The 24,865-nt window shown below is 42.3% G+C and overlaps 1 protein-coding gene across 4 annotated transcripts in view; it reads right to left on the bottom strand.

Annotated features, from left to right (window-relative positions):
- Window positions 1-24,865, bottom strand: part of LOC126258345 (long-chain fatty acid transport protein 1-like) — a 375,714-nt gene that overhangs the window by 270,294 nt on the left and 80,555 nt on the right. For 2 of the 4 annotated variants that reach the window (XM_049955638.1, XM_049955639.1), the window contains exon 1: window positions 21,506-21,541. The exons of the other annotated variants lie outside the window; for them this stretch is intronic. In XM_049955638.1, the coding sequence (XP_049811595.1) occupies window positions 21,506-21,526 (21 nt within the window). In that variant the 5' untranslated portion in view covers window positions 21,527-21,541. Of the gene's footprint in view, window positions 1-21,505; window positions 21,542-24,865 lie in introns of those variants that run through there. 4 annotated transcript variants of the gene reach the window in all.

Here is a 24,865-nt window from a genome sequence, read left to right as displayed (position 1 = left end):
TCAAATCAACATAACATAGTCGACAATGGCATGTCCGAATATGTAAAAAATGTGCAACGAATATTTACAGTGCATACAGATATCTGGGCTCCATTCCCAATCTGCCCCAAATTTTCGCGTGTTATTAATAACGAATAGCTGACGTCAATACACATTCGCAGTTTGCGAAAGCACCTCGTAAAAGATACAGTGTAATTTATCGAAGACTTTTACCCGTCTCAGGTCAAATGCAGTCAACTGAGAATTTCCTTTTGTTTATGTCATTAATTTTTTTACTGGTCATATATTGCCCTCACCTCTTCCCGTCCTGTGATTATATTTTCATCCCTACATACGTAATACTCTTAACATCGTTGAGTGCATGCTGCGTGGACTATCCAATCCATTAACGATTCTTGAACTTCACTCTTCCTTTCGACCATAAATGCTTTTCTTGGTTAATTTTCCTGAACTGCACTGCTTCTCTCATTTTCTCAGCAGGAGCCACTGCCGCAATGTACATTCGTAGACTTAGTTTCAGCGAAGGTTAACCGACAAATAACAGTTCCCGCAGTGAGAAGACCTGTAGTCTGATTAGTGAGCGTGAGAAGCGACTAAGAGCCACAGCCGAACGCTCTCTCTTCCATTACTCGCCGTCCTTTCCCATAAACGTGGAGCGTAGCCCCTAACTGCTTCTGCAGGTCTTCATTACGACCCTCATTTTGATGCAGAGTCGCATGCGTGGTAAACACCAGTGATATGCCTCTGACGTCAGGGTCGTTCACGAGACATGGTCAACAAGTAATGGTCTTCAAATGGCATCGGGGAATGTTCGCGAAAAGTATTTTACTCAGTGGCCCAACAAATTTGCAGCCCGGAAGGTTAGCTTCTACAATTTTTTGTCGTTCGCGACTAGAATAAAGTACGAAAGACTTCGAACAACTTGAAATGTGATGACTTGTATTCTGCTCCGATTCCGTGGACGAAGTGGCCATGTGGGAAGCGATTAGCAGCGCGACAGCGCAAAGGTTAGTCCGGTACGGCATAGAAGAGTCGTGTGGGGAATCCGTGACCCGCCCAATGGATCGACGTCGAGGGCAGCAGGACTTCACCTTTGTATATGTGAAACTGCTACGATTGCTAGATGAAGTGCTGCGTACACTGATCCGCTTCGTAATTATGATTCACTTTGTAACCATTCTTTGGTATTATTTCGATTCTAACATAATGTGACTATAGACTCGCTCTCGACTGTGGTACTTCTGGTACAATGTTTGGCTTAGGTAGCGTAGACCTGTCGTGCCTTAAACTTTGTGTGTCACAATTCATCAGAAACTAAGGAGTCTAATGGAGAAGAAATGGTGTCTAGTCCAATTAACAAATACTTTAAGAAACATATACGAAAATACGTTACATATGAAAGGAGAGTTGGCAGCACCTATCGCACTAATAGGGCGTATGCAAGGACGTGGCATTATGTAATCGGTTTACTTGATGAATGGAACGGTAAGTTTCATATAGGTATAAAATAGACAAAGACAGTATTGTGAATTGTGTTTTATATGCAAACAATGTCACAGTTTCAACTGAGGAAAGTGTACAAAAATAACTTACTTTCTAAGCACCATAGCCGAATGCTAGAATATGATTACTACTAAAAGGAAAACTGAAACAGTGGCTTTTAAAGGAAGGGGCTCTATCCTAACAGAACCAATGATGAACAATACAGTAGTAGAACAGTTCAGTCATTTTAGTTATCTGTGATGCCAGATGATATTCGAGTATGACTAACAAGAAAGGAGCAAAATTTGGTAACATATGTGGAACAGGTACTTCAGAAGTATAACACAAAAAAATAAGAATTACGTTTCATAAAGTAATGGCTGCTTCACGCTATTCTACAGAAGTGAGTCACGATTCATTTTCAAATGACGAGAAACTAAAAACAAAGCAACTGAAATGTGGTTTCTTAAGGCTGTGAAATATTGTACCAGAGTAGACAGATTAACAAACGTATTTAATACAAAAACGTGTTTAACACAAGAAACAGAACTGAAGATAGTAGAAGAAGAATGAATTGCGGTAGACTTCCTTACAAAGTCAGAAATTGCGATTCGGTAGGTTGAGGAAGTCCGGAAACGTCAAAAAAGAGGTTGGCATCGTTTAACAGGCGAAAACCTAATAGTTGGACTTCAAAAGACGAAAAAGAAGAAGAATTCATCAGAAATATATCTGGATTTGAATTGTGTACCAATCACTGTACTGAAGCTACCCCTCACTAGTCACGATAATGAAGGAGAAATTGTTCAGGAAGTTAATTAAAAAGTAAATAACAAATGGCATTGGTGGCTTGGCTTGCCCTTAAGTATTCAACCACCTATGTCATTAAGATTTACTGTACGCACACTGACTAGACACCAATAAAATTCAGAACGAATACAGCGATTACAAAGAGTTATAGCTACTTAATCTACAATGAAATACCTGTTGTAAGAGGTCCGAGCAGATGTGATTTCGATGTATTGCTCACGCGCTGCCTGCGATATGCAAGGTATAAGAGAATCTCAGACCAGAGAGCAGTGTTGACTGCAGTAGGAACTGTGTAGCTGTAGCAGTAAGTTGTTGCTAGCGAGCAGTCTAGTCTGGTGTATCGTGTTGGCTGGGCCGGTCGTGGTGCAGCGATGCCGGAGCCTGAGCATTATTGTATAAGGTAAAAGCAGCCTCGCGCATATGTAGTATTGTTATCTCAAGTCCCATGTAAATGTTTTAAAAATCTCCTAATAATAATCTTTCTCATAAAAAGTAACTTTTAACAACCATTAATTTCAATTTAAAGAATTTACTAATTTCTCCAATCCATGATCATCCCGATTATAGCAAAAGAAAAATCAGTTGTTTCCTTTCATAAATGACAAATCTATCGGCCAGCATTGCACAGGGCTGTGCCAGAAAAAATTATTGTAAGAGCAGATATATATGCGTTATCCGGCGACTTCATTGAGGTAAGAATTTTCCTCTTTTTTTATTCAGAATGATCTCTCAGGGCCATGACGCAGCACTGCTGACGTCCAAAATGCACCAGGTTAAATTCACAGTCAATTATTGAAAAGTTATAAGTGAGCGACAATTTAATTGAGAGGTTAGTTAAATTGTATTATTACCAGATTACTGATTTTTTTTTTTTTTTTTTTGGGACGTTACACTGAATGTGAACGACATAATTATAATTTTTACTGTTGATAAGTTTAGGAATTTTTCTATTTTGAGGTTACACTAAAATGTGAAAGAATTTTGTGGGGAGGTTACAGTAAGAATAACAGACAAGGAAAAAAAGAAGTTCATAATTTTTACAGGTATTCTCTTCGAGTCCACTTGCCCACAAGGACGACATCTAAGCGATAATCATTTTCATGCCCTGCATTCTAAGCATCTGTGGAAACATCGACGCGAGCGCATTAGAAATGCGCGTATTTAAATCTGGAACTGTTTCCGGAAAAAAGACACATAGGCAAGTATTTTCACGTAACATGATAAAAAGAAATCCGTGGGTGTTAGACCTCGAGCTCTAGGTGGCCACGTGCAGAACACAGTATCGTCACGTCCAGTACGACTATGCAACGATTTTGGAACCTGCTGATTTAAAAATGTACCACGGTCAATGTGAATGTGCTCCATTTTTCTGAAAGCTGTAATCTGTAGAATCCGCATTAGCCTTTGCCGAAGAATGTTCAGATAAATGTTCCTTGAAACAGTTCAACGAACAAAAATTGACGTGTACTTTTTCCTCGGCACTTCCAACTGTCGGTGCCATCTGCGAATATAGTTGACATTTGGAGGTGCTTGATTGTATCGCAGGCGAAATATTCTCGGTCATGTGATGACAGTTCGCAGAAATGATATCCATTGCTCCACAGTCCATGTTTTATGGCTTCGGACGACGTTTTCCTGTTACAGGCACTTTCATCACTCACGAGTAGTTCGGGAGTTTCAGCTCTGCCTGCAGTTCCCTGCGTACGGAGTTCCCTTTTGTTGCTTTGGTGTCAACAGGTTTCGCAAGTGCAGTATTCAGTTCTGCAATGATTTATGCGGCTGTCGTCCTCTTTATTGTTCGTCACAAGCCTCTTCAATAACCGTCTGTCACTATCAGCACAACACACACAGTCTCATCCGTGTTGTGACTTACCGGTTGATATTTTGTCGCTTTCCCTGTATGCGATATACATCTTCGACAGACTGCCTCTGGAAAAACCAAACACATCCGCATACGTGATCACGGAAGTATCCACCACACGAGCACCACAAATTTGCCCGCGTCGGATGCACTCACAGACACACAGAATACTGTTTAGACCACGACTGACAGTTGCAACGGGCTGACGACGTTGTGCAGGTACCTTTCGTGGCCAAATACAACAGTGCAACCAGCAGGCAGGGCTAACAACTGTATTTATGTTCAAGCACTCATTTCTCTCTGTGTGTCCACATTTTTGTCCACCCACTGTATGTCTGTGTTCGTCATGAACGTAAATGAAGGCTGTGGATGAAGCCACTAGCACAATGCATACCTCATTCCTCTTCGATAGCAAGAAGATAGCTGGCAAATTGAACCTCTCCATTTGACGTATAAATCGCTATCAAGAGCGTCACATGCTGACACCCCGTGGGACACAAAGAAAAGGCTAGGAGATCAGGAACTTTGCGCTATTAGTTCCCCTCCCTTTATTAGGTAAATTCTTACAACGAAAGTATCTTCTAGCGCTAGGAAATGATGTGCTCCTATGTTAGTGAATATATCTATGCTCTTTACACGAATTCCTCCAAGTAGCTTATACATTTTGCTACCAAAGTAATGTAACACAAATTTCAGTTCTGACTGATCAGTTGCTTTGCCAGGAAACTATCTGTACCTAAATTCCAACTGTTTACTGTGTAAGAATAACTCCCTTCTATCCATCTCGTGACAAGTCTCCACTAAGGGATTAATGGCTTCCTCGACATGTAGTCTTTCTATTCGAGAGCGAGGTAAAAGTCTGTATGAGGGCGTCCATTGTGTCATTGGATTTCTGCTAAGACGGTACCTGCTGTCACATGCTGAATCGCGTTCTGGATATTTTAAGTAATTTTCCCTATTGCTCGCTTTTGCTTAAGTAATTTTCCCTATTGCTCGCTTTTGCTTTATTAGCTACCGTGCTCCACAGGAATAGAGACAGGCGAGGAACTTTTTTTCTACGCCCTAAGGTTTGCATAGTGCTGCGTGCCAAATTATGCCAGTTTGTTAGGCGAGATAATCCTGAACACACCGTCGGGGATAAGAGTGATATAACTGAGGAAATACTTGTTCCCGACGTTATTATACGATAATTGGTGTTGTTATGCTATCGTGCGGCCTAAATAGAATTTCTGTGATGCAGATGTGCAGCCCTTGTTGATAATTCCGGAATGGGAAACTTACTGGCGGATTAAAACTGTGTGGTGGACCGGATCTCGAACCCAGTACCTTATCTTTCGCAGACAACTCTTTTACCGACTGAGCTGTCCAGGCACGACTCACGACCCGCCCTCACGGCTTTATTTCTACTAGTAGCTCTATCCTACTTTCCAGAATTCACGTATGTTGTCCAACATACATTGAGGGCCTAGAACTCCTGAAAGAAACGAGACAATCCACATAGGCTGCGACTAGGTCATTTCTTTGTAATATTATTTCTTCGGGCAAAGTACGTTGGAGAACTTCTGTGTAGTAAATAGCCCTGTATATGAGCACTGCTCGTGGAAGATAAGGTTCGTCACACCTTGGCCTATCCACCTTTAACGATATCCGAACAGCACAAGAGAAGCGAGGTGGTGCTCCATCACGCTGATACCGTCTTCCCTCACAGAAATTCAGTAGCACAGTTTCCAAGAACGGGTCCAATATGTTTTGTAAGAAGATCGGGTATGCAGAACCAGTTAGCTTGAGTAAAAGGAGGTGTGGCACATCTGAACTGAAACCGTCGTAGGACGGAAACGGTACGCTTCCGGACATGGGTTCCTATTCAAAATATTACGTACTCACTCCCCTCTGCAAGTCCTGGAAGTCTGGAACGGGAATTTCCATTTCCGAACACCCTGTATATGACGTATATAAAAAGCCACGAATCACAAAGGTAGATTATTCAAATGTTTTGTCCCAAGCATTAAAACCAAAAGTACGGCGCAAGGAGTCACCAACATATAAATGACGACTGATTAGTCTACTTCTAACGAGATGAGCTGCCTCTAAAGTAACTGTAAAAACATATACCGAAATTTGAAGCTATAAGAGCACAGCATAATCATCACATCACTTACATAGCAAAACACTCTACGCGAAGTCATCGCAGTCACTGATGATATGCTGTTGCAGCTTAAATATAAAGCATAGACTTCGCAAGAAAAGGCTTAAAGTATGTAATGAAAGAAAACTTCTCGATTTGATGGTTGGACAACCCCTCAGGGTCTGTGGGCCAACAGTAAGGTACTATAAAGTTTATTGCAGTCAGTGCACACAAAGCCGTTTAGAGCGTCAGTGAAATGTTGACCACTGGCATGTTTTGACGCAACCGTCGGCCAAGCAATATTTATGGTCTGTTGATGTTGATTAGATAGCCGAAGCCGGTGTAGCCACTAAACAATTTTGTGAGCGCTGAAATAAAGTTTATAGTTAAAAGTAATAACATAGTACGACTTTACTTACAGCAGAAGCCGCACAGTACTTTGCACTGTTTGTGGAGGAACCATTCCGTACCGAATGTTTTATTTCCGGTACGTAAGCAACGGTGCCTGCGGAATAGAAATCGGTAACGGTCCTCAAAAATCTCATCCCATAACAATGGAGCATTCGTAGTCATGACAGAGCTTTTTCTATCTGGTACAAGATCGTAGATAATAGAGAAAATCTCTTGCTGATACGTTCTTTGTGGCTACAGACACTGGGTGTAGAAGGAATAAAATTAAGTGCGTATGATAGCACGCGACAATCGATGTACTCTATGGAGTATCGGAGGGAAGGACGGCTGATGTTAATGTTGCGCTGAGGTCAAGATCACTAGGGACGTGGCAGAAGCTCCGTCAGGACAACGCAAGGTGTTCCGTTGGTTAGGGCAGTGGTCTACTCCAAGCACCCTGATGTTGATTTTCTTCCCAAAATCACTTCGATCGAATGCTTCCCTTCATCCTTGTCCATTATCAACTCGTAGGTCGTCTCTAATCACCCCGATGCCGACGGGATACTGAACTAGAATTTTTCGTTATTTATGGCTCGTTTGGCTGAAGCTCTAGGAGGAAGTGGACATGGTCCCTACTTTGGGAATCAGCCCAGCATTTGGCCAGAATTAATTCGGCAACCACGAAAATGGAAATCTGGATGACTGAAGTGGAATTGGAATCCCATTCGTCACTTTATGAATTCACTGTCTTGAGCACTGCTTCACTTCGTACACTCGTTCGTGTGGTTTTGCACGCAGTAAAAACTTATTCATAAGAAAGTGGTTCAAATGGCTCTGAGAACTATGGGTCTTAACATCTGAGGTCATCAGGTCTTAGGGCCGACCTGTGTGGCCGAGATGTTGTAGGCACTTCAGTCTGGAACCGCGCGACCGCTACGGTCGCAGGTTCGAATCCTGCCTGGCATGGATGTGTGTCATGTCCTTAGGTAAGTTAGGTTTAAGTACTTCTAAGTACTTCTAGGGGTAGAACTTAGAAGTACTTAAACCTAACTTACCTAAGGACATGACACACATCCATGCCAGGCAGGATTCGAACCTGCGACCGTAGCGGTCGCGCGGTTCCAGACTGAAGTGCCTACAACATCTCGGCCACACAGGTCGGCCCTAAGAAAGTGGATTTACATTATTTTGAGTCAGTAAATGATGAGCAGTGTTCTAGTCCAATTGCCCTCAGGTCGTTCCTCGTACACAAAGATATGGATCGCGATAAAGACAGAAAACAATGTTATGTTATTTAGACACTACTGAAACACCACCCACACTAGCCCACTGAATCGCTGATATCGTAAGCTCATCAAAGATTTGGCACAACAGGACAAACAAGAAGATGTAAATACGAGATGAATATTTGATTTTCTCCTTCAGAATACACAACTAGTAAACGTGAAATGAGATATAGTTGTTATATATTAAGAATATTTACATAATTTATCTGTAACTTTTTGTGCTCAGATTCCAGTAATAACATACTGAGACGATCCTTTCTTATGTTATGCTAATGCTTTTGTGGCAGATATGAATATTCCTAGCAGTGGCAAATTATTGCTTTGTCCTTGTCACGCATAGAGAATGAACACTCCAGCAGTTTGTTCTGTGTGTAAAGCGAAGGACTCGGCCAAGCAAAAGCAACAAGACTTCCGTGTAAGCTGTGTGCCGTGAGCAAAGTCTGCTGCCTGCTGAAATACATACTTACTGGTTACCATCTGGAAGCGTGCGTCGAGCAATTTCTTCTGTTACTTAAGTAGTACTTAGTGAAACTCAATCCAGAATTTCCAGGATAAATTTTCATTCTGCAGTTTTGTGTGCGCTGTTATGAACCTGTTATATTACTTTATTATTGTCTGACAAGTTTCCAACAGTCTTCGTTATTAATGTTTAGTGTCGCTGCCTTTGTTACGGAGGGAGCCGGGTACGATTCCTGGAAACTCCTAAATCTTTTTCTGTGGTAGGGAGGTCTGGTATGGGGTCCACTCAGGCTTGAGGGCAAAAGAGGAGCCGCCTGAATAAAGAAGCAGCGACATCATCAGGATTCATCTACTACAATAACGGCTGGAGGGACTGGCGTCATGCTGATCGTATATCCGACGATCATAGATCGCTCCTCGGAGGCAGTAGTTGGCCAGTCCGAACAGGCCTAATCCGCGAGTGGTCTTTGCTTATTTTCTATTTCGAACACAGTCGATTCATTACCTGCAATATCTGGTGCAGAGAACAAATACCGTGATCAAGTGTTGTGTTTGCTGAAGAGTAAACACCGTGTTACTAGAGGAGGCCGCAATGCACGCGTTTTAGCTCACGCAGGCTGGCGTGAGGAGGGAAGGACTATACTGACGTGAGGTCTGGAACATGACAAGGAATTAGAATTCAGAAAGCGGACGTAATTAGTTTCATACTTAACTTTAATCCATTAATGATGAACGTCGCTCTTGACGGTACATGATTCACAATATTATCTGTTCAGAAGACATAATAACTGAATATAGCGCCTTGCTAGGTCGTAGCAAATGACGTAGCTGAAGGCTATGCTAAACTATCGTCTCTGCAAATGAGAGCGTATGTAGATAGTGAACCATCGCTAGCAAAGTCGGCTGTCCAACTGGGGCGAGTGCTAGGGAGTCTCTCTAGACCTGACGTGTGGCGGCGCTCCGTCTGCAATCACTGATAGTGGCGACAAGCGGGTCCGACGTATACTAACGCACCACGGCCGATTTAAAGGCTACCACCTAGCAAGTGTGGTGTCCGGCGGTGACACCACATCAAGTATACGTAATATCCAGTAACGAACGTACAAAACAAAATTTTCGTTACACATGCACAAAATTTTCTAAATAGTTCCTTATTTGACAAAAAAATACCGTGTATCTTTCGCATCGATATTTGTTCTTCTCGCCAGCAACCTCAGATGATGTCATGTACCTTCAACTACTTCGTTAGTAATACAGGATGTCCGGAAATTCTCGTTACAAACTTCTAGGACTTATACAAGAGGACGAGTACAGGAACCCATGTCCGGAAACATACCGTTTGCATCCTACGACGGTTTCAGTCCAGACGTGTAACGCGTGCACGTCTGCGAAGGGAAAGAGAAAAATCTGAGGTGCTTGTCCTGGTAAGCAATAGGTAAATGGAAATGAGCGTTTGGCGTCGTTGGCCGGGAGGCCCCTTACGGGGCAGGTCCGGCCGCCTTTGTGCAGGTCTTATTATTAGCGCGCCGGATGGGGATGAAATGATGATGAAGGCAACACAACACATAGTCCCTGAGCGGAGAAAATATCCGACCCAGCCGGGAATCGAACCCGGGCCCGTAGGACGACAATCCGTCACGCTGACCACTCAGTTATCGGGGTGGAGAGCAATAGGCTACATACGATGACGTATACAATGTTTGCAACAACGTCAATGGTCGCCACCTCGAGCCGCTATTGTTGTTCTATACGTACAGTATGCTTTCTTTTTTATTTTGGAATAATGTAAGCACATAATGTTTGAGAGTTAGTACAAAAAATGTGCTTAACTGATAAATGAATGTTTCGTTATGTTTCCTTTCGAATTGTTACCTAATAATTGTTCTGCGTCACGCCTACTTCAATTCATCAAGCAGAAGTGGATAAGTTAAACATTTGAATTGAAATCGTCATAGAACGGTACGTTTCCTGACACGATTCGTATTCAAAATATTAATCATTCCCCACTATAAGTTGTAGAAGTTTGTAAGGCATTTTCCGAAGACCCTGTATAGCTCGCAGCTCTGATTGAACCTTTCAAGATTTTATTTTCAATACATGAAAAGTGCTGAACGTGGGCTTTTTAAGACGCTTCTGTTACACCACATATTCGCGGTGGTTTAGCGAAGCAATATAAAACATTAATCAATAGGACTTAACAGAGTTTGAACCCAGTTGGCCCCACATAATTCAGTACCTCAACCGTAGCACCGCGAAACGTAATTTAACGGTGTTGCTTACAACCGGACGATTTTCTAAAATAAAGTGTGATTCCTCTCTCTACTAAGAGTTGATAGCAACTGCAATCACATCATTTCATTTGTGTGCATCATTGTGTTATAACTCAAAGAGCTATTTATCTATGAGGGTGACGTCGCATTTGTATTTCGACATCGTGAGCCGAGCCTTCAGCGCCAGACACCAGAACTACGCAAGAACCTGAAGCTGTTCTCGGTGCAATTCGTCGGGTGTCTCAGGGAGTTTCTCCAGCAGTGTCTGCGTACGCCTGAATACCGGTGGTTAAACAAGCCTGTCTTACCTGTTTGAGAGGATGCCATGCGATAAAAAAGAAAAAATATGTTCAGTGAAAGTCCACGCAGAATAAACCAAGGGAGTTACACTAGCTGCAAACATTGTCTGACGAGTAGCTCGAGTGACTGTCACGACAGTTCGGTGTCGGCCTCAAGCAAGCAAGCATTTGCATAGAAATAAAAGTAAATGGAGGTTACGTAACTTCTAAAAAGATACTTGACATCTGGCTGCGTGCCCGAGAGCCTTAAGGATTTGGATCTTGCGTCGAGACAGTTGATGACAAGGCATTCGCAGTCAGCGAATATATTCTGAATTATTTCGTATAGCTGTGGATCATTGACAATGTCTCTTCTTTCAGACATGTAGGTAAGAAGTGCATAGCGTTAAGTTGTCTTAACTGTTCCATTTTAACGGCCCAGCTCTTTCTGAGACGTTTTCACTTTGCATCTTTCTCAGATGGTTTGGAGGAGGTCTAGTTTTGCATGCGATTTGCCTCCATTCTAATCTTGTTCGTACAATTTTTTCGATATTCATTAATTTTGGTTCTTACAAAGAAAACTTTATTAAATAATAATTTCGCGGGAGAATCTTGAGCGTTTGTCAGTACACAGCCTCGTCAAACCGCAGTGCTGGCCAGTCAAGTTTGTACCTTAGTGACATTGCTACTAGAATGTTTTGATAAATAAATAAAAAATAATAGGACCTGCGCATCTGTGGGATTAAATGTGATACGGCTCCCAGACTAACAAGCAATACGCTCTTATTTCTACCTGGTAAGGATCCCAGATTGATGATCAGTATTTAATATTCCGTAGAACAAATGTTTTGCTAGTTACTGTGCTGTGCATGGCGGAGAGAACATCGTATCAGTATTACCAACTTTCTGCCCCATTCCACGAGGGACAAAAGGACTGTTTTTATGCATCTGTACGTGCCTCACTTTCTATTACCTTATTCTCATGACCGCTAAGCGAGATGTGCCGTGCAGTCTTATTCGATTACAGGTTTTCTAAATTTGTGCAACTCGGTTTCACGAGGGCCATGTCGTCTTTCTTCCTAGGATATCCGTTACGTTCCCTGAGCATTTGTTTTGCAGTTTTCTGCGGGCTATGCCGACCTGTCAAGAACGAAGCAACGCGTTTCTGAATTTCTTCGATGTCTGTTGTCGTGACTATTTGATAAGGCACTCCAAACAAGGACTGGTCACAGTAGCGTCTTGTATGCGATTTCCTGTACAGGTGCATCGCACTTTCCCACGATCTTGTCAACAAATCGAAGTCTTCCATTTGCATTCACAAACACTGATTTTAAATGATTGCCCCATTTCATATCACGTCTTAGGATTACTCCTAGATATTTAAGCTTCCAAACTTTTGCGTAATTATTTGCCAGAATTATCCAGACTTCCGCAGGCCCACAATAAGATTTTTATGAAGTTTAGTTAGTTCTATTGGGTGTAGTCGTTAGTGGCGTCCAGTCACGGTACAGCATTTGTTAACGCAGTTCTACACTCTAAACAATTAGTCACGCGTTGAGCTTGTCAAATACGGTTCTTTGGGCCCAGCGTTTTCCTGCAGTTCCTACTCTAGACAAGTCAAGGTGCTATGAATCATTGCTTACACTATCCTCTACCAAAGCCTTTATGGTAGTATAGTGATCCTTCCTGGTGCTTTAAGTTGATATTGTATGTAAAATTTTCTGTTCCATAATATTCTTATGACTCTATTCAGTATTTTAGTACACCATACACTAAAAACAGATAATTTTAAGGCTTTCAGACAATATTTTTTGAATTTGTTATGCAACGAAATGTTGTCGGCACCTGCCAGAGGTGTACATACAGTCTAGAAGGCTGCGAAATTCCTTGTTTTGATGCCACTATTGCGCCCCAGAAGTAGGCCTTAGAAATAAACAAACCAGTCTTTTCTTTCTTGCACTAATTTGTATGGAAGTTGTATGCTAGCCAGTGATTAATGTAGTGTACTTACACTCATGAGCCAAAACATTATAACCACCTGCTTGTCCGTCTTTGGAACGAGATACATTGCTGATTCTGCGTATCTGGGATCCGACAGTTTGTTTGTAGCTTTGTGGAGGTATGTGGCATCAGATGTAGAAACACAGGTCGTGTAATTCGCATAAATAACGAGTCGTTGATTTGTGTATGCGGTATGGCGCCCGACAGCCACCTAGATGAGTTCCATAGGATTTACATCAGGCGAATTTGGTCGCAGAGACAGCCACCTGATTTCACTAAAATTCTCCTCAGACCACTGTAGCACCGCTCTGACTCCAGGACACGAACAATTTATTACACTGCTGAAAGATGACGTCGCCGTCGGAGAAGACATTAAGCTTGAAAGGTGGTTTGCAGCTGTCTGCGTGTATTCCATTAGTACCACAAGTCCATGCAAGAGCAGGATAATGTTTCCCATAGCATAATACTGCTCCCACCAGCCTGAGTGCGTGGCGTTTGTGAAGACGACCACCGACCTAGTGTAGCAAAAATGTGTTTCTCCCGAACAGTCGACTTGTTTCTATTGAAGGACGGTTGATTCCCGATGATCCCGTGCCCACTGCAATCATAATTGACTATGTCGCTGGGTCAACATGAGAACGCGTGTGGGTGGTCTGGAGCGGAGCTCCATGTTCAACAGTGTATGATGAACGGTGTGCTCCGAAACGCTTGTGCGTGCACCTGAATTGTGCTCTTTCGACAGAGATGCCACATCTATCCTACCCTACTGGACATTAAAATTGCTACACCAAGTAGAAATGCAGATGATTAACGAGTATTCATGACATGTGATTACATTTTCACGCAATTTGAGTGCATAGATCCTGAGAAATCAGTACCCAGAACCAACCACCTCTGGCCGTAATAACGGCCTTGGTACGCCTGGGCATTGAGTCAAACAGAGCTTGGATGGAGTGTAGAGGTGCAGCTGCCCATGCAGCTTCAACACGATACCACAGTTCATCAAGAGTAGTGACTGGTGTATTGTGACGAGCCAGTTGCTCGGCCACCATTGACCAGACGTTTTCAATTGATGAGAGATCTGGAGAATGTGCTGGCCAGGGCAGCAGTCGAACATTTTCTGTATCCAAAAAGGGTCGTACAGGACCTGTAACATGCGGTCGTGCATTATCCTGCTGAAATGTAGGGTTTCGCAGGGATCGAATAAAGGGTACAGTCACGGGTCGTAACACAACAACGTTTCACCAGGCAACGCCGGTCAACTGCTGTTTGTGTATGATAAATCGGTTGGAAACTTTCCTCATGTCAGCACGTTGTAGATGTCGTCAACGGGGCCAACCTTGTGTGAATGCTCTGAAAAGCTAATCATTAGCAATCACAGCATCTTCTTCCTGTCGGTTAATTTCGCGTCTGTAGCACGTCATCTTCGTGGTGTAGCAATTTTAATGGCCAGCAGTTTACTTTACGGAGCAGATAAGACTTCGATCACCCGTTCTGTCAAGAGTAGCCCAGAAAACAATCGGAAAATGTTTTGGTGAGTTTGAATGAGCTAGGATGTCATCTATAGTGGATCTGCACTCAGAACAATGGATAACAAGACCAAAAAATGTGGCAGACAGCTCGTATATTGCGTTGTTAGATTTCGGAAAGTTGTGATCATTGGACTTAAAGGCCTCAGAACGACTCATCGTGTTGCCTAAGACCAAAGCCAAACCCGAGAACTGCAATTTTCTTTGGTTAAAGAGACAGCAGCGTGTCACCTCCATGTGCTGAGTGACATTCAGCCTTTTGCTGGTGGTTCCAAAGTGCACAAAAATTCACAACTGGTTTTACGGACTTATCTTAAAAGAATGTGGTACTCACCTGTTGAATATATTCTTTGTTATTCGTCCTGTAGCAAGATTCAGCAAAGCCCTGAGACAGCTGTCTCCAATATATCAACATATTTAGCCCGCCAGACGATAACGTCGGTGGATGACAACGGCTTGCTTAATTTCCCTAGCGCCTTGGCAGATGCCAGTTTAACGATTCTGCATTGTCGCCATATACAACACTGTGAACTTATGTTCAATCAACAATATAATGTGACTCTTTACAAAGCAAGTAACTAGACGGCGCTTTCATGCACGGGGAGTCTTCTGTGTTGCAGCCACCAGGTAGCTGTGAATTTTTAATGAGGCACTACTGGACTTCGTCGTTTCAGCCAAGGCGAACGTGGTTCCATGCCCTTCAATGCCTTTGTAGTAGCCGTTTGCCTGTCGCCAACTCGGGTCAGCCCGAAGTCATACTAAAATGTCTTTAGCTGACCGTACAAACGAATAGAAGGTATTTTGAAGTCAAATATAGGATTGATTGATAATGACTTGGATAGTTAAGGTTCCACTGTAACAACAGGTATTCATTATAACCAACGGTATCCCGTTTTATTTGTTGGTCATCCAGCGGCCAAACAAATTTCACAAAAAACACAATACACCATGCGCAACGAGGTACCATTAAAACCGCTGAAATTCCATATAACGTAACTGTTCCCGCTACGGATGCGCTATTTCAGACGCTCTCTCAGGCTCTACTCAAATATTAATCGAATTAGCAGAATAATACATGGTGTATCAAAAAGAATCATCCGGTTTAAAAAAATCATAACTATTATGTTATTTGAGATATGTGCGTGAACAACGTACTGTTGGAAAGGGCAAACTCTCGAGTTTTACTTGGTTCCCGCTAGGTAGCAGCAATGAGCGCCCACTTCAGTTCTAGTAAAAATGGTGTAGGGACAACAGAAAGCGTTTTATGTTCTACGTTTTGTGCAATGCTGGTCAGTAATAAATATTCAGCGTGACTTTAGTACGACGTATGCTGTGGATCCTCTTACAGCACAGAGATTTGACGATGGCATGAACAATTGTGAGAAACAGATTGTTTGTGCAAAGGCAAATCGCCGGGCCGTCCCCCGAGTATCTAACACAGACGCCGAACGCGTCGGCCATAGTTTCACAAGGAGTCCGCAAAAATCCGTTCACCGTGCAACTCGACAGCTTAACATAACTCCCGATGTCCGTCTGGCGTGTGTTGCGTCGACGTTTACACATGAAACCTTGCAAAATTCAGCTACTGCAAGCTCTTAGTGAAGGCGACAAACAATAACGCGTGGAGTTCTGTATTTCGTTCTTGGCAAGATGAGGATGGCAGTTTTCTTCCACGCTTAGCGTTTAGTGGGGCAACATTCCATTTAAATGTAAAGGTGTACCGTCATAATGTCAGAACAAGGGGTACGGAACAACCACATGAAGTTGTACAACATGAGATGGAGAAATCGGTTGGAAACTTTCCTCATGTCAGCACGTTGTAGGTGTCGCCACCGGCGCCAACCTTGTGTGAATGCTCTGGAAAGCTAATCATTTGCATATCACAGCATCTTCCTCCTGTCGGTTAAATTTCGCGTCTGTAGCACGTCATCTTCGTGGTGTAGCAATTTTAATGGCCAGTAGTGTAGATTCAGCGGGATATATGGATACTCTCTGCAAAATGTGTAGCGAATAGAGTTAGTAGAAAAGAAGTAATAAATTTAAACGTCATCAACGATGCGCAGCTCAGTGTTTATGACGTCATATCTCCTGAACCATACGTGGTAGCCTGATAAACCTGTACAGGTGCATTTAGCGGTACATGTGGATACTGCCTGCGAAATTTATTGCGAAAAGACTAAGTGGCACAGAAGTAATACATGTAAAACTCATGCATGATGCGGCAGTTTGTCGCGCGTCTCATTGTTTATGACGTCATACCTCCTGAAGTATGATAAGTCGTTCTTAGCCCCCCAGCGGTTGTTGCCTGACAGTAAGAGGTATATGTACAAATTTGACTGGAATCAGTCCAGAGGTTTAGGAGATGTGGAACACACACGCACACAATTTTTATATGTATCTGATTTCTTCATACGAGTGTGCAAATGATGAAAGGATGAATAAATATTATTGTTATTATTAACATAAAAACAGGCACTAAATGAGGACGTTTTAGAAGAGCGCCACCAGTAGCAGGTCCGTGGTTTGCGGCCGCCGCTAGCGCTTTCGGCCCCTGCAGCCTTGGTGCGCTAATGGCAGCGTGTCGAAGGCCAGACGCCGCTCCTCCGTTGACCTTATCAGATTTTCTTAATCTTCCCATAAATGTCTTGTTTTTGTCGGCAGAGATAAAATACAAAGGAATGATCATTTAAATCTCCGAGAGAGACTTCAAGTAACAGGGACTTGATTCCTCAAAAATGGTTCAAATGGCTCTGAGCACTATGGGACTTAACGTCTCAGGTCATCAGTCCCCTAGAACTTAGAACTACTTAAACCTAACTAACCTAAGGACATCACACACATCCATTCCCGAGGCAGGATTCGAACCTGCGACCGTAGCGGTCGCGCGGTTCCAGACTGAAGCGCCTAGAACCGCTCGGCCACCAGCGGCCGGCACTTGATTCCTCGCTGATCGTGTTCCTTCTTCTGAGAACTCATATGAAGTTTTTACTGTTATATCAATTCGAGTCTACAAGTTGCCTGAGTTCTTTTACGCTTAACTTCATAGACTACACAATAACTCAAAGTAATTACAATTATTGCCAGTTACCAAGATGGGCTGTAGTCTGATATAATCTGTTCTCTGTATACTTCCACATTTTGTAATAATCTTACGCATCACACATGTAATAATGTTTTAGATGGACGGTATGGTCGGCAGATGTCAATAAAAATGAAAAACATAAAAACAGATCACACGATAAATGCAATTTTAACAGATGAAAAAATTTTGACAGTATTTCTCCAATCAAGCATCGGTTCTCATTAAACATTTTACGAGAAGAAGTTTCCCATCATTGTTAGGAGAATTTCAGAATCTCTTCAGCAAGTTATACTTTCAGAATGAATTTTTCACGCTGCAGTGGAGTGTGCGCTGATATGAAACCTCCTGACATTAAAACTGCGTGCCGGACTGTGCCTCGACCCTCATCTATCCAAGCACGACTCACTACCCGCCCTCACAGCTTTAAAGAACCTCACCTCTGTCTCTCATACTTATAGAAGTTCTCCTGCGAAACTTGCTGGTTTAGTACTCCAGGTTCAGTTTCGAATCCTTGTCCGGCACACAGTTTTAATCAGTCAAAGTTTCAATTTATATTTTTTTCTGCTTCACGAACCCTTCGTCTACTGAAACTAAGCATTCCGTACGCATACCAATGTAACAGATTTAGGGCATAATCTCTCCTAAATCGGAAGTAGGATTAAAGATATTCCACATAATTTGGGATTTAATTTCAACAAAACATTTATTGAAGATGAGTGAAAAGATTCTCTTTTACCTGGTTTGTCACGTCCAAAATCACAGAGAGAAAATGTTGTATGACATTGTTGGCTGGCAGATCGCGAGAGGTTATTCGGATGCCTAATAGGAAAAGTCTTTCTTCCTCCGCGCACATTGGCTCTTCCTCTTATGGTAACTGAGAGTTGTATCTTAAGCGATGTTGTGGGGTGTAGTTGACTATAAAAGTGCGAGTATAGTGTAGTGACATATCCGTGCTGTGTGATAATGAGAGGAGGGAGAGGGTGAAACCCAGTACCGGCATACACCTTACTGCACTCGACTAGCACCGAGCGAGCCCTCCTCCGACGGGTGGGTCTCCAACAACAGTGTCACATACTTTCTCTGCATGAGGCACCGCGAAGAGGCTTGCAGTCTGATCTAGGTCACTGGCGCAAAGTGTGTTATTAAGGAACTTTACACCATCACCTCTCCCCCCTTAGCGACTAAATATTGGTGGTAAACATTTCTTATACCTCCAGGATTCGAATCGACCTTCAATAAGCAAAACTGACGATACAGATCTGAGAAAAATTTCCTTGCATTACATCAATGTTCCAAACGCACTCCTCATATAAGTGCTGAGCACTATTCACGGGGCTAGTAGTCAATCCTTACGTTCTTGGAAGATAACTGCACCTCATCTGTATGCTTATGAGCTTCACATTTATCGTACCCGAACTCACACCCTTCTCCATCCATCCTGGGAACCGAGAGTCTGAACGTGTTTTGCGTTATTCGATATCGATACTGGGGAAAAACTGCTTCCGGAAATTCCAAGAGCGTAGAGAAGTTTGATATGTTCTTTCATGATGTAAAAGGTAAACGAGATTGTTAGCACTGGGCAACAATGGAATTGTTTCCGGCTTAAAAATAGTAAATTTACATATATTTCCATCTGCTGAATTCAAAAATCACCATAAAATTGACAGATTAGCTCTTGTTTTAAAGATAAAGTGACATTTCATTTTTTAGAGTGAAGTTTTTAAATTTGGGGGAATTTCTTTTGGGAGTTGGCACACCTGTCAAATAACAAAACACAAATGCTCTTCAGCTGTTTGTAAGTCATAAACATAGATACTGTTGCTGTGACTGTGAATGACATGTAGTTTCTACTCAAATTAATGCAAAATTTCTGGTTCATGAGTACTTTTTTAGTGTAAAATTTGTAAAAATGCCACGAAAATACGTAAATATGGTGAATAACTTCAACACTTGTGAAATAACATTTTCCTCACAGAAACGCAATCTGACGCCTCTTGTAAAGCCTGCCCATCAGTATTACTTCGGTATGAAAGTAGGGTACCAGGATAAGTCGTAGGCTCCACATATATATTGCAACGCATGTTTAGTTACACTGCGAGAAAGGCTGAAAAAGAAGAAACGATCTATGGCTTTCGCTGTGCCTATGATTTGGCGGGAGCCTACAAACCATACAGATGACTGCTATTTCTGCCTGACTCCACATATAAAGGCAGGATTGTCCATGAAGAAAAGAAGAACAGTTCAGTACCCGAATCTTCCATCTGCCATTCGACCCATTCCACATTCGGATAGTTTACCAGTTCCTACTCCACCCGAAAATTGTGTGTTTGAAGCAGAAAATGAAGACAGTGTGGAACAAGAAGAACCAAACAAGCCTTCCACATCCCATGACCCTAATTTTGAGGGAAAAGACGATAAACCGCACCGATTGAGTCAAGCGGAATTGAGTGATCTCAGTAGATACCTTGGCATGTCAAAGGAGAATGCAGAAATTCTTGGGTCTCGACTACAGCAATGGAATCTTCTCCAAAGTGATGTGAGAATCTCATAGTACAGAAAACGTCACATGGAACTGCTTCCCTTTTTTGAGAAGAAAAATAATCTTGTTCTTTGCTGCGACATTAATGGCTTGATGAAATCTTTGAATTTGAACCATGATCCAACTGAATGGAAGCTATTCATAGACTCCTCCAAGCTTAGTTTGAAAGCTGTGTTACTTCACAACGGGAACTTTCTTGTATCTATTCCTGTTGGTCATGCTGTTCACATGAAGGAGACATATGCAAATATGACAGCTCTCTTGGACCCAATTAAATATCATGAACACAGATGGAAAATCTGTAGTGATCTAAAAGTCACTACCATACTCTTAGGAATGCAACTGGGTTACACAAAGCATTGCTGCTTCTTATGTATGTGGGACAGTAGAGATAGGAAATTGCATTCTATTAAAGAAGACTGGCCTGCAAGAAATCTTCACCCTAGCGAGAAAAATGTCGTTGTCAAGCCTTTTGTGGACCCAAAAGACGTTCTTCTTCCACCCCTGCATATCAAGCTGGGCTTGTTGAAAAACTTTGTCAAAGCTATGAACCGAGAAGGACGGGCCTTTAAGTACATAAGAGAGAAATTTTCGAAATTAAGTGATGCAAAAGTTAAGGAAGGCATTTTTGTCGGACCACAAATAAGAGAACTTGTAAAGGATGCTGCATTTGACCAAGTTTCGGAGGGGAAAGAAAAGGAAGCTTCGGAAGCCTTCGAGGGTGTTGTTCATGGATTTTTAAGCAACAAAAGAGATTACAACTACAAGCATTTGGTGACAGTGCTCCTGCAATAATACTGTAACCTCGGATGCAACATGTCCCTTAAGATCCATTTTCTCCACTCCCACCCAGACTTTTTCCCTCCTAGTTGTGGAGCTGTTAGTGATGAACATGATGAGAGATTCCATCAGGACATCTCTGTTATGGAACAAAGATATCATGGCTGTTGGAATGAAGTAATGCTTGCGGATTACTGTTGGTCTTTGTGTAGGGATTCTGCGGAACTCCGTTACAAGAGGCAAGCTAAAAGACGACGAAGTCAATAGGCCACCACATGATTATCTTCAGACACGACCATCTGCGAAGTATTTTTGCAGCAATTGAGAACTCTTAGCATGTAATTACCAGTTAAAAAAATCAAATGCACTTTCATTGTTGTTAGCATATGTGTAATTAAAATGTATCCTTATCTCTCAATCCGTTAATATGTAATACTTCCACCTTGTGTATATCATAAAACTAGAGCTAACAAAAATGTTTCATTGTCGTATTTGTTTTTCTCCACCCAAAAGTAGGAATTGCCTCATGAAGTGTTCGAAACATTCAAAAATAATTTTTTTGTTGCGCAGTGTAGTCGGAAGTAGAAACGTGCATGAAGTAATTTCAAAAGCGTACCTGCCCTGCTTCTGGGTTCATGTGCCTCCTCTTCTGGGACACGGACACACGAAGCTCAGATCGGCTAAAGCTTCCCCACTTGTGAAAATCTGTGCATCTTCGTAGAAGCCACTGCTGTGCGAATGTAACGAGGCAACGTAATACGCAGGTACTACTGAAAGTTCGTTTAGTACATCTTGTGCTCTATCTCGACACAAACTACCAGCACTTCAAGAGTTTAGTTTTCAAACACAGGATTACGTCATCAACTACAGTATCTTATCAGCGTTAAAAATTCGATTACTGTCCGAATGTTTTGCATTCGAGGCTATCGTTATCATCACGTAACGGGACACTTTATCAGGAACTGTGGAAATTGCGGTAGAGCTTACCGGTACGTTAAAAGTGTTGGTGTTATAGTGTGAAACGTCTATGGTTTCAGCACAGGGCTACGGCCGTGTGAATAGTAACGGCATTGACGTCACCGGGAATAAGTTACACACCACACATGAGCGTTCCTCTACGTTTGGAGGAATTTAAAAGCTGTTTAAATGTTCTCCTGCCGTTGAATTATTTATTTATTTATTTCATTAACAGGACAGAGTAACCCACCGCCTTGAAATGTAAGGTGGATCGGATGCTTCTGAATCTAATAGCAAAGACTTCTCATTGTTACAGTCTTATTGGTATACAGTTGTTAATACTTTTTTTTAAATATAAAGAACATAATATATAATGATTTCTCTGAGGTTACAGCGAATTGAATGCTTAACAATTGTTAAAATGATTCCATACAATTTGTTACTACCTAGTTGATGAGAATATAATTTATACAATGCAAATGTCAAAGAAAAATAAAAAAAGAAAATGTAACAAAATGAGCGTGGTTAAGAATAATTTGTAATATATAGAGGGAAGTGATATACTGTATTTGGATGAGTAATACAGTCTACGTAGCATGTTGGTTAGTAATGGCCTATTTCTATCTATTTCAGATGAGAAAGTCTCGGTACAACCTTGAGCTATTCTCATCTGAAATGGTTTGGTTCAAATGGCTCTGAGCACTATGGGACTTAACTTTTGAGGTCATCAGTCCCCAGAACTTGGAACTACTTAAACCTAAGTAACCTAAGGACATCACACACATCCATGCCCGAGGCAGGATTCGAGCCTGCGACCGTAGCGGTCGCGCGGTTCCAGACTGTAGCGCCTAGAACCGCTTGGCCACACCGGCCGGCTGAAATGGTTTGCGCTAATGTTGGAATACATGAATTTTAGCTTCACATGAGAAATATACATGTTTGTAACTTGTTAGTTGAAATAGAATATAGTTCATTGCTACTTGAATGCATTATTCCTTAAATAACTTAATACATTTCTGATGTATGAAATTCATTGATTATAGCTTTCAATAGAGAAGAGAATATACTTCTGTCTGCACACAATAAGACGAGCAATACATTACTTCTTGTGTGCAGTATACTTTAAACACCACGCAGGATCCAGAATGAGATTTTCACTCTGCAGCGGAGTGTGCGCTGATATGAAACTTCCTGGCAGATTAAAACTGTGTGCCCGACCGAGACTCGAACTCGGGACCTTTGCCTTTGCGGGCGTGAATGTGTATGATGTCCTTAGGTTAGTTAGGTTTAGGTAGTAAGTTCTAGGGGACTGATGACCTCAGATATTAAGTCCCATAGTGCACTTGCCCGCGAAAGGCAAAGGTCCCGAGTTCGAGTCTCGGTCGGGCACACAGTTTTAATCTGCTAGGAAGTTTCACCGTGCAGGATGTCGTTTGGGAGGAGGAACGTCAGAATAAAAGTTCTTCGAGTCTTTTCCTCCCAAGCGACATTACCTTATTACCTTATTACGCCGTTGAAGTACGCGTTATGAAGATCTACTACCTAGTACTGTAGAAAACTTGAACTGTAATGACTGATCCTATTACACACTGATTTTGGGCCGGCCGCTGTAACCGAGCGGTTCTAGGCGCTTTAGTCTGGAACCACGCTACCGCTACGGTCGCAAGTTCAAATCTTGCCTCGGGCGTGAATGTGTATGATGTCCTTAGGTTAGTTAGGTTTAGGTAGTAAGTTCTAGGGGACTGATGACCTCAGATATTAAGTCCCATAGTGGTCAGAGCCATTTGAACTATTTTTTTTTATTTTGGGATGCACGGTAGTGTAAACAGGGAGACATTGCGCTTTTTTACTGTAATTTACTGACTAATTTGTGGGACGAAAAGTGCACAAGTCTCATCCATCAAGAAATAAATAATTTTTAAAATAAAGAGTGAAGGTATTTAATTTATTCATCTGAGAATAATATTTTATTTTTTAATGAAGAAGGGAAGTAATTTAACCTATTCAGATGAGAATATGATTCACCGAGAATTGTCGCTGAACGGACGGTGGAGAAGTGTTATCGATCAAAACGTTTAGTTCGATAGAAGTAGGACCTGCCAATCACTCATAAGTATGACATATTTTTATCCATTACTGCTAAAACAAATACTCGTATACGAGAGCCTTCAGTTACTTCTGGCCACTACTGGTATGTTTCCCTTTCGACGATTTTAAAGAGGGCTGATGCAAGAATGTACAGTGTATTGAAATTTCACTCCCTTTCGCACTAAAACGTTTCAGGTTCAATGAATAACGGCATTAACCTCCATCCTGTACACGGATTACGTTTCTTCAGTAAGGCACCCTGTAGCCTCCAAACGCAATTCTTACCAACTCCTGCCGAGGTAGTTCCATTATACCGCCTATAACTCTATTTACATTTGATAACTCTCTCTTTTCCTCGTACCCACGCGCGCGCAAACACACACACACACACACACACACACAAAGGCGCGCGCGCGCGTGCGCCCGCGCGTGCGCCCGCACGTGCACGCACTCACACACAGAACCTGGTGGCTCAGTGGATAAGACTCCGGATTTGTACTTGAGAGGAGTGGAGTGGCACTTGTATTTTGGTTTTCCATGACTTCCCTAAACTTAATAAGGTGGCTACATGGGTGGTACTTAAAACAAGGCCACAGCCGAATTACTTCGCCAACTGGGTACACCGATGAACCGGAACATTATGACCAGCTGCTCACAGCGTGTTGGTCCGTCTCTGGAACGCAATTCAGCAGCGAAACTGTGTTGCATGGATTCGGTAAGTACTTGGTAAGTTTCTGGAGGTATGCCTACTCACAGGATACGCAATTTCCGTAAATTATGGGTCGGTGGTTTGTGGAAGAGGATGTGGTGCCCAGCAGCGTGCCAGACGTGTTGCATCCGGCTCAGATCAGGCAAATCTGGTTGCCAAGACAGCATCTTGAGTTCACTATCACTCTCCTCAAACCACTGAAGCACGTTTGTCGCCTTTTGA

This window comes from Schistocerca nitens, chromosome 1 (genome assembly GCF_023898315.1).
Source record: "Schistocerca nitens isolate TAMUIC-IGC-003100 chromosome 1, iqSchNite1.1, whole genome shotgun sequence".
NCBI classification, from domain to species: domain Eukaryota; kingdom Metazoa; phylum Arthropoda; class Insecta; order Orthoptera; family Acrididae; genus Schistocerca; species Schistocerca nitens.
The sequence above is the reverse complement of the archived record's forward strand: the minus strand, read 5'-3'. Positions and strand labels throughout refer to the sequence as shown.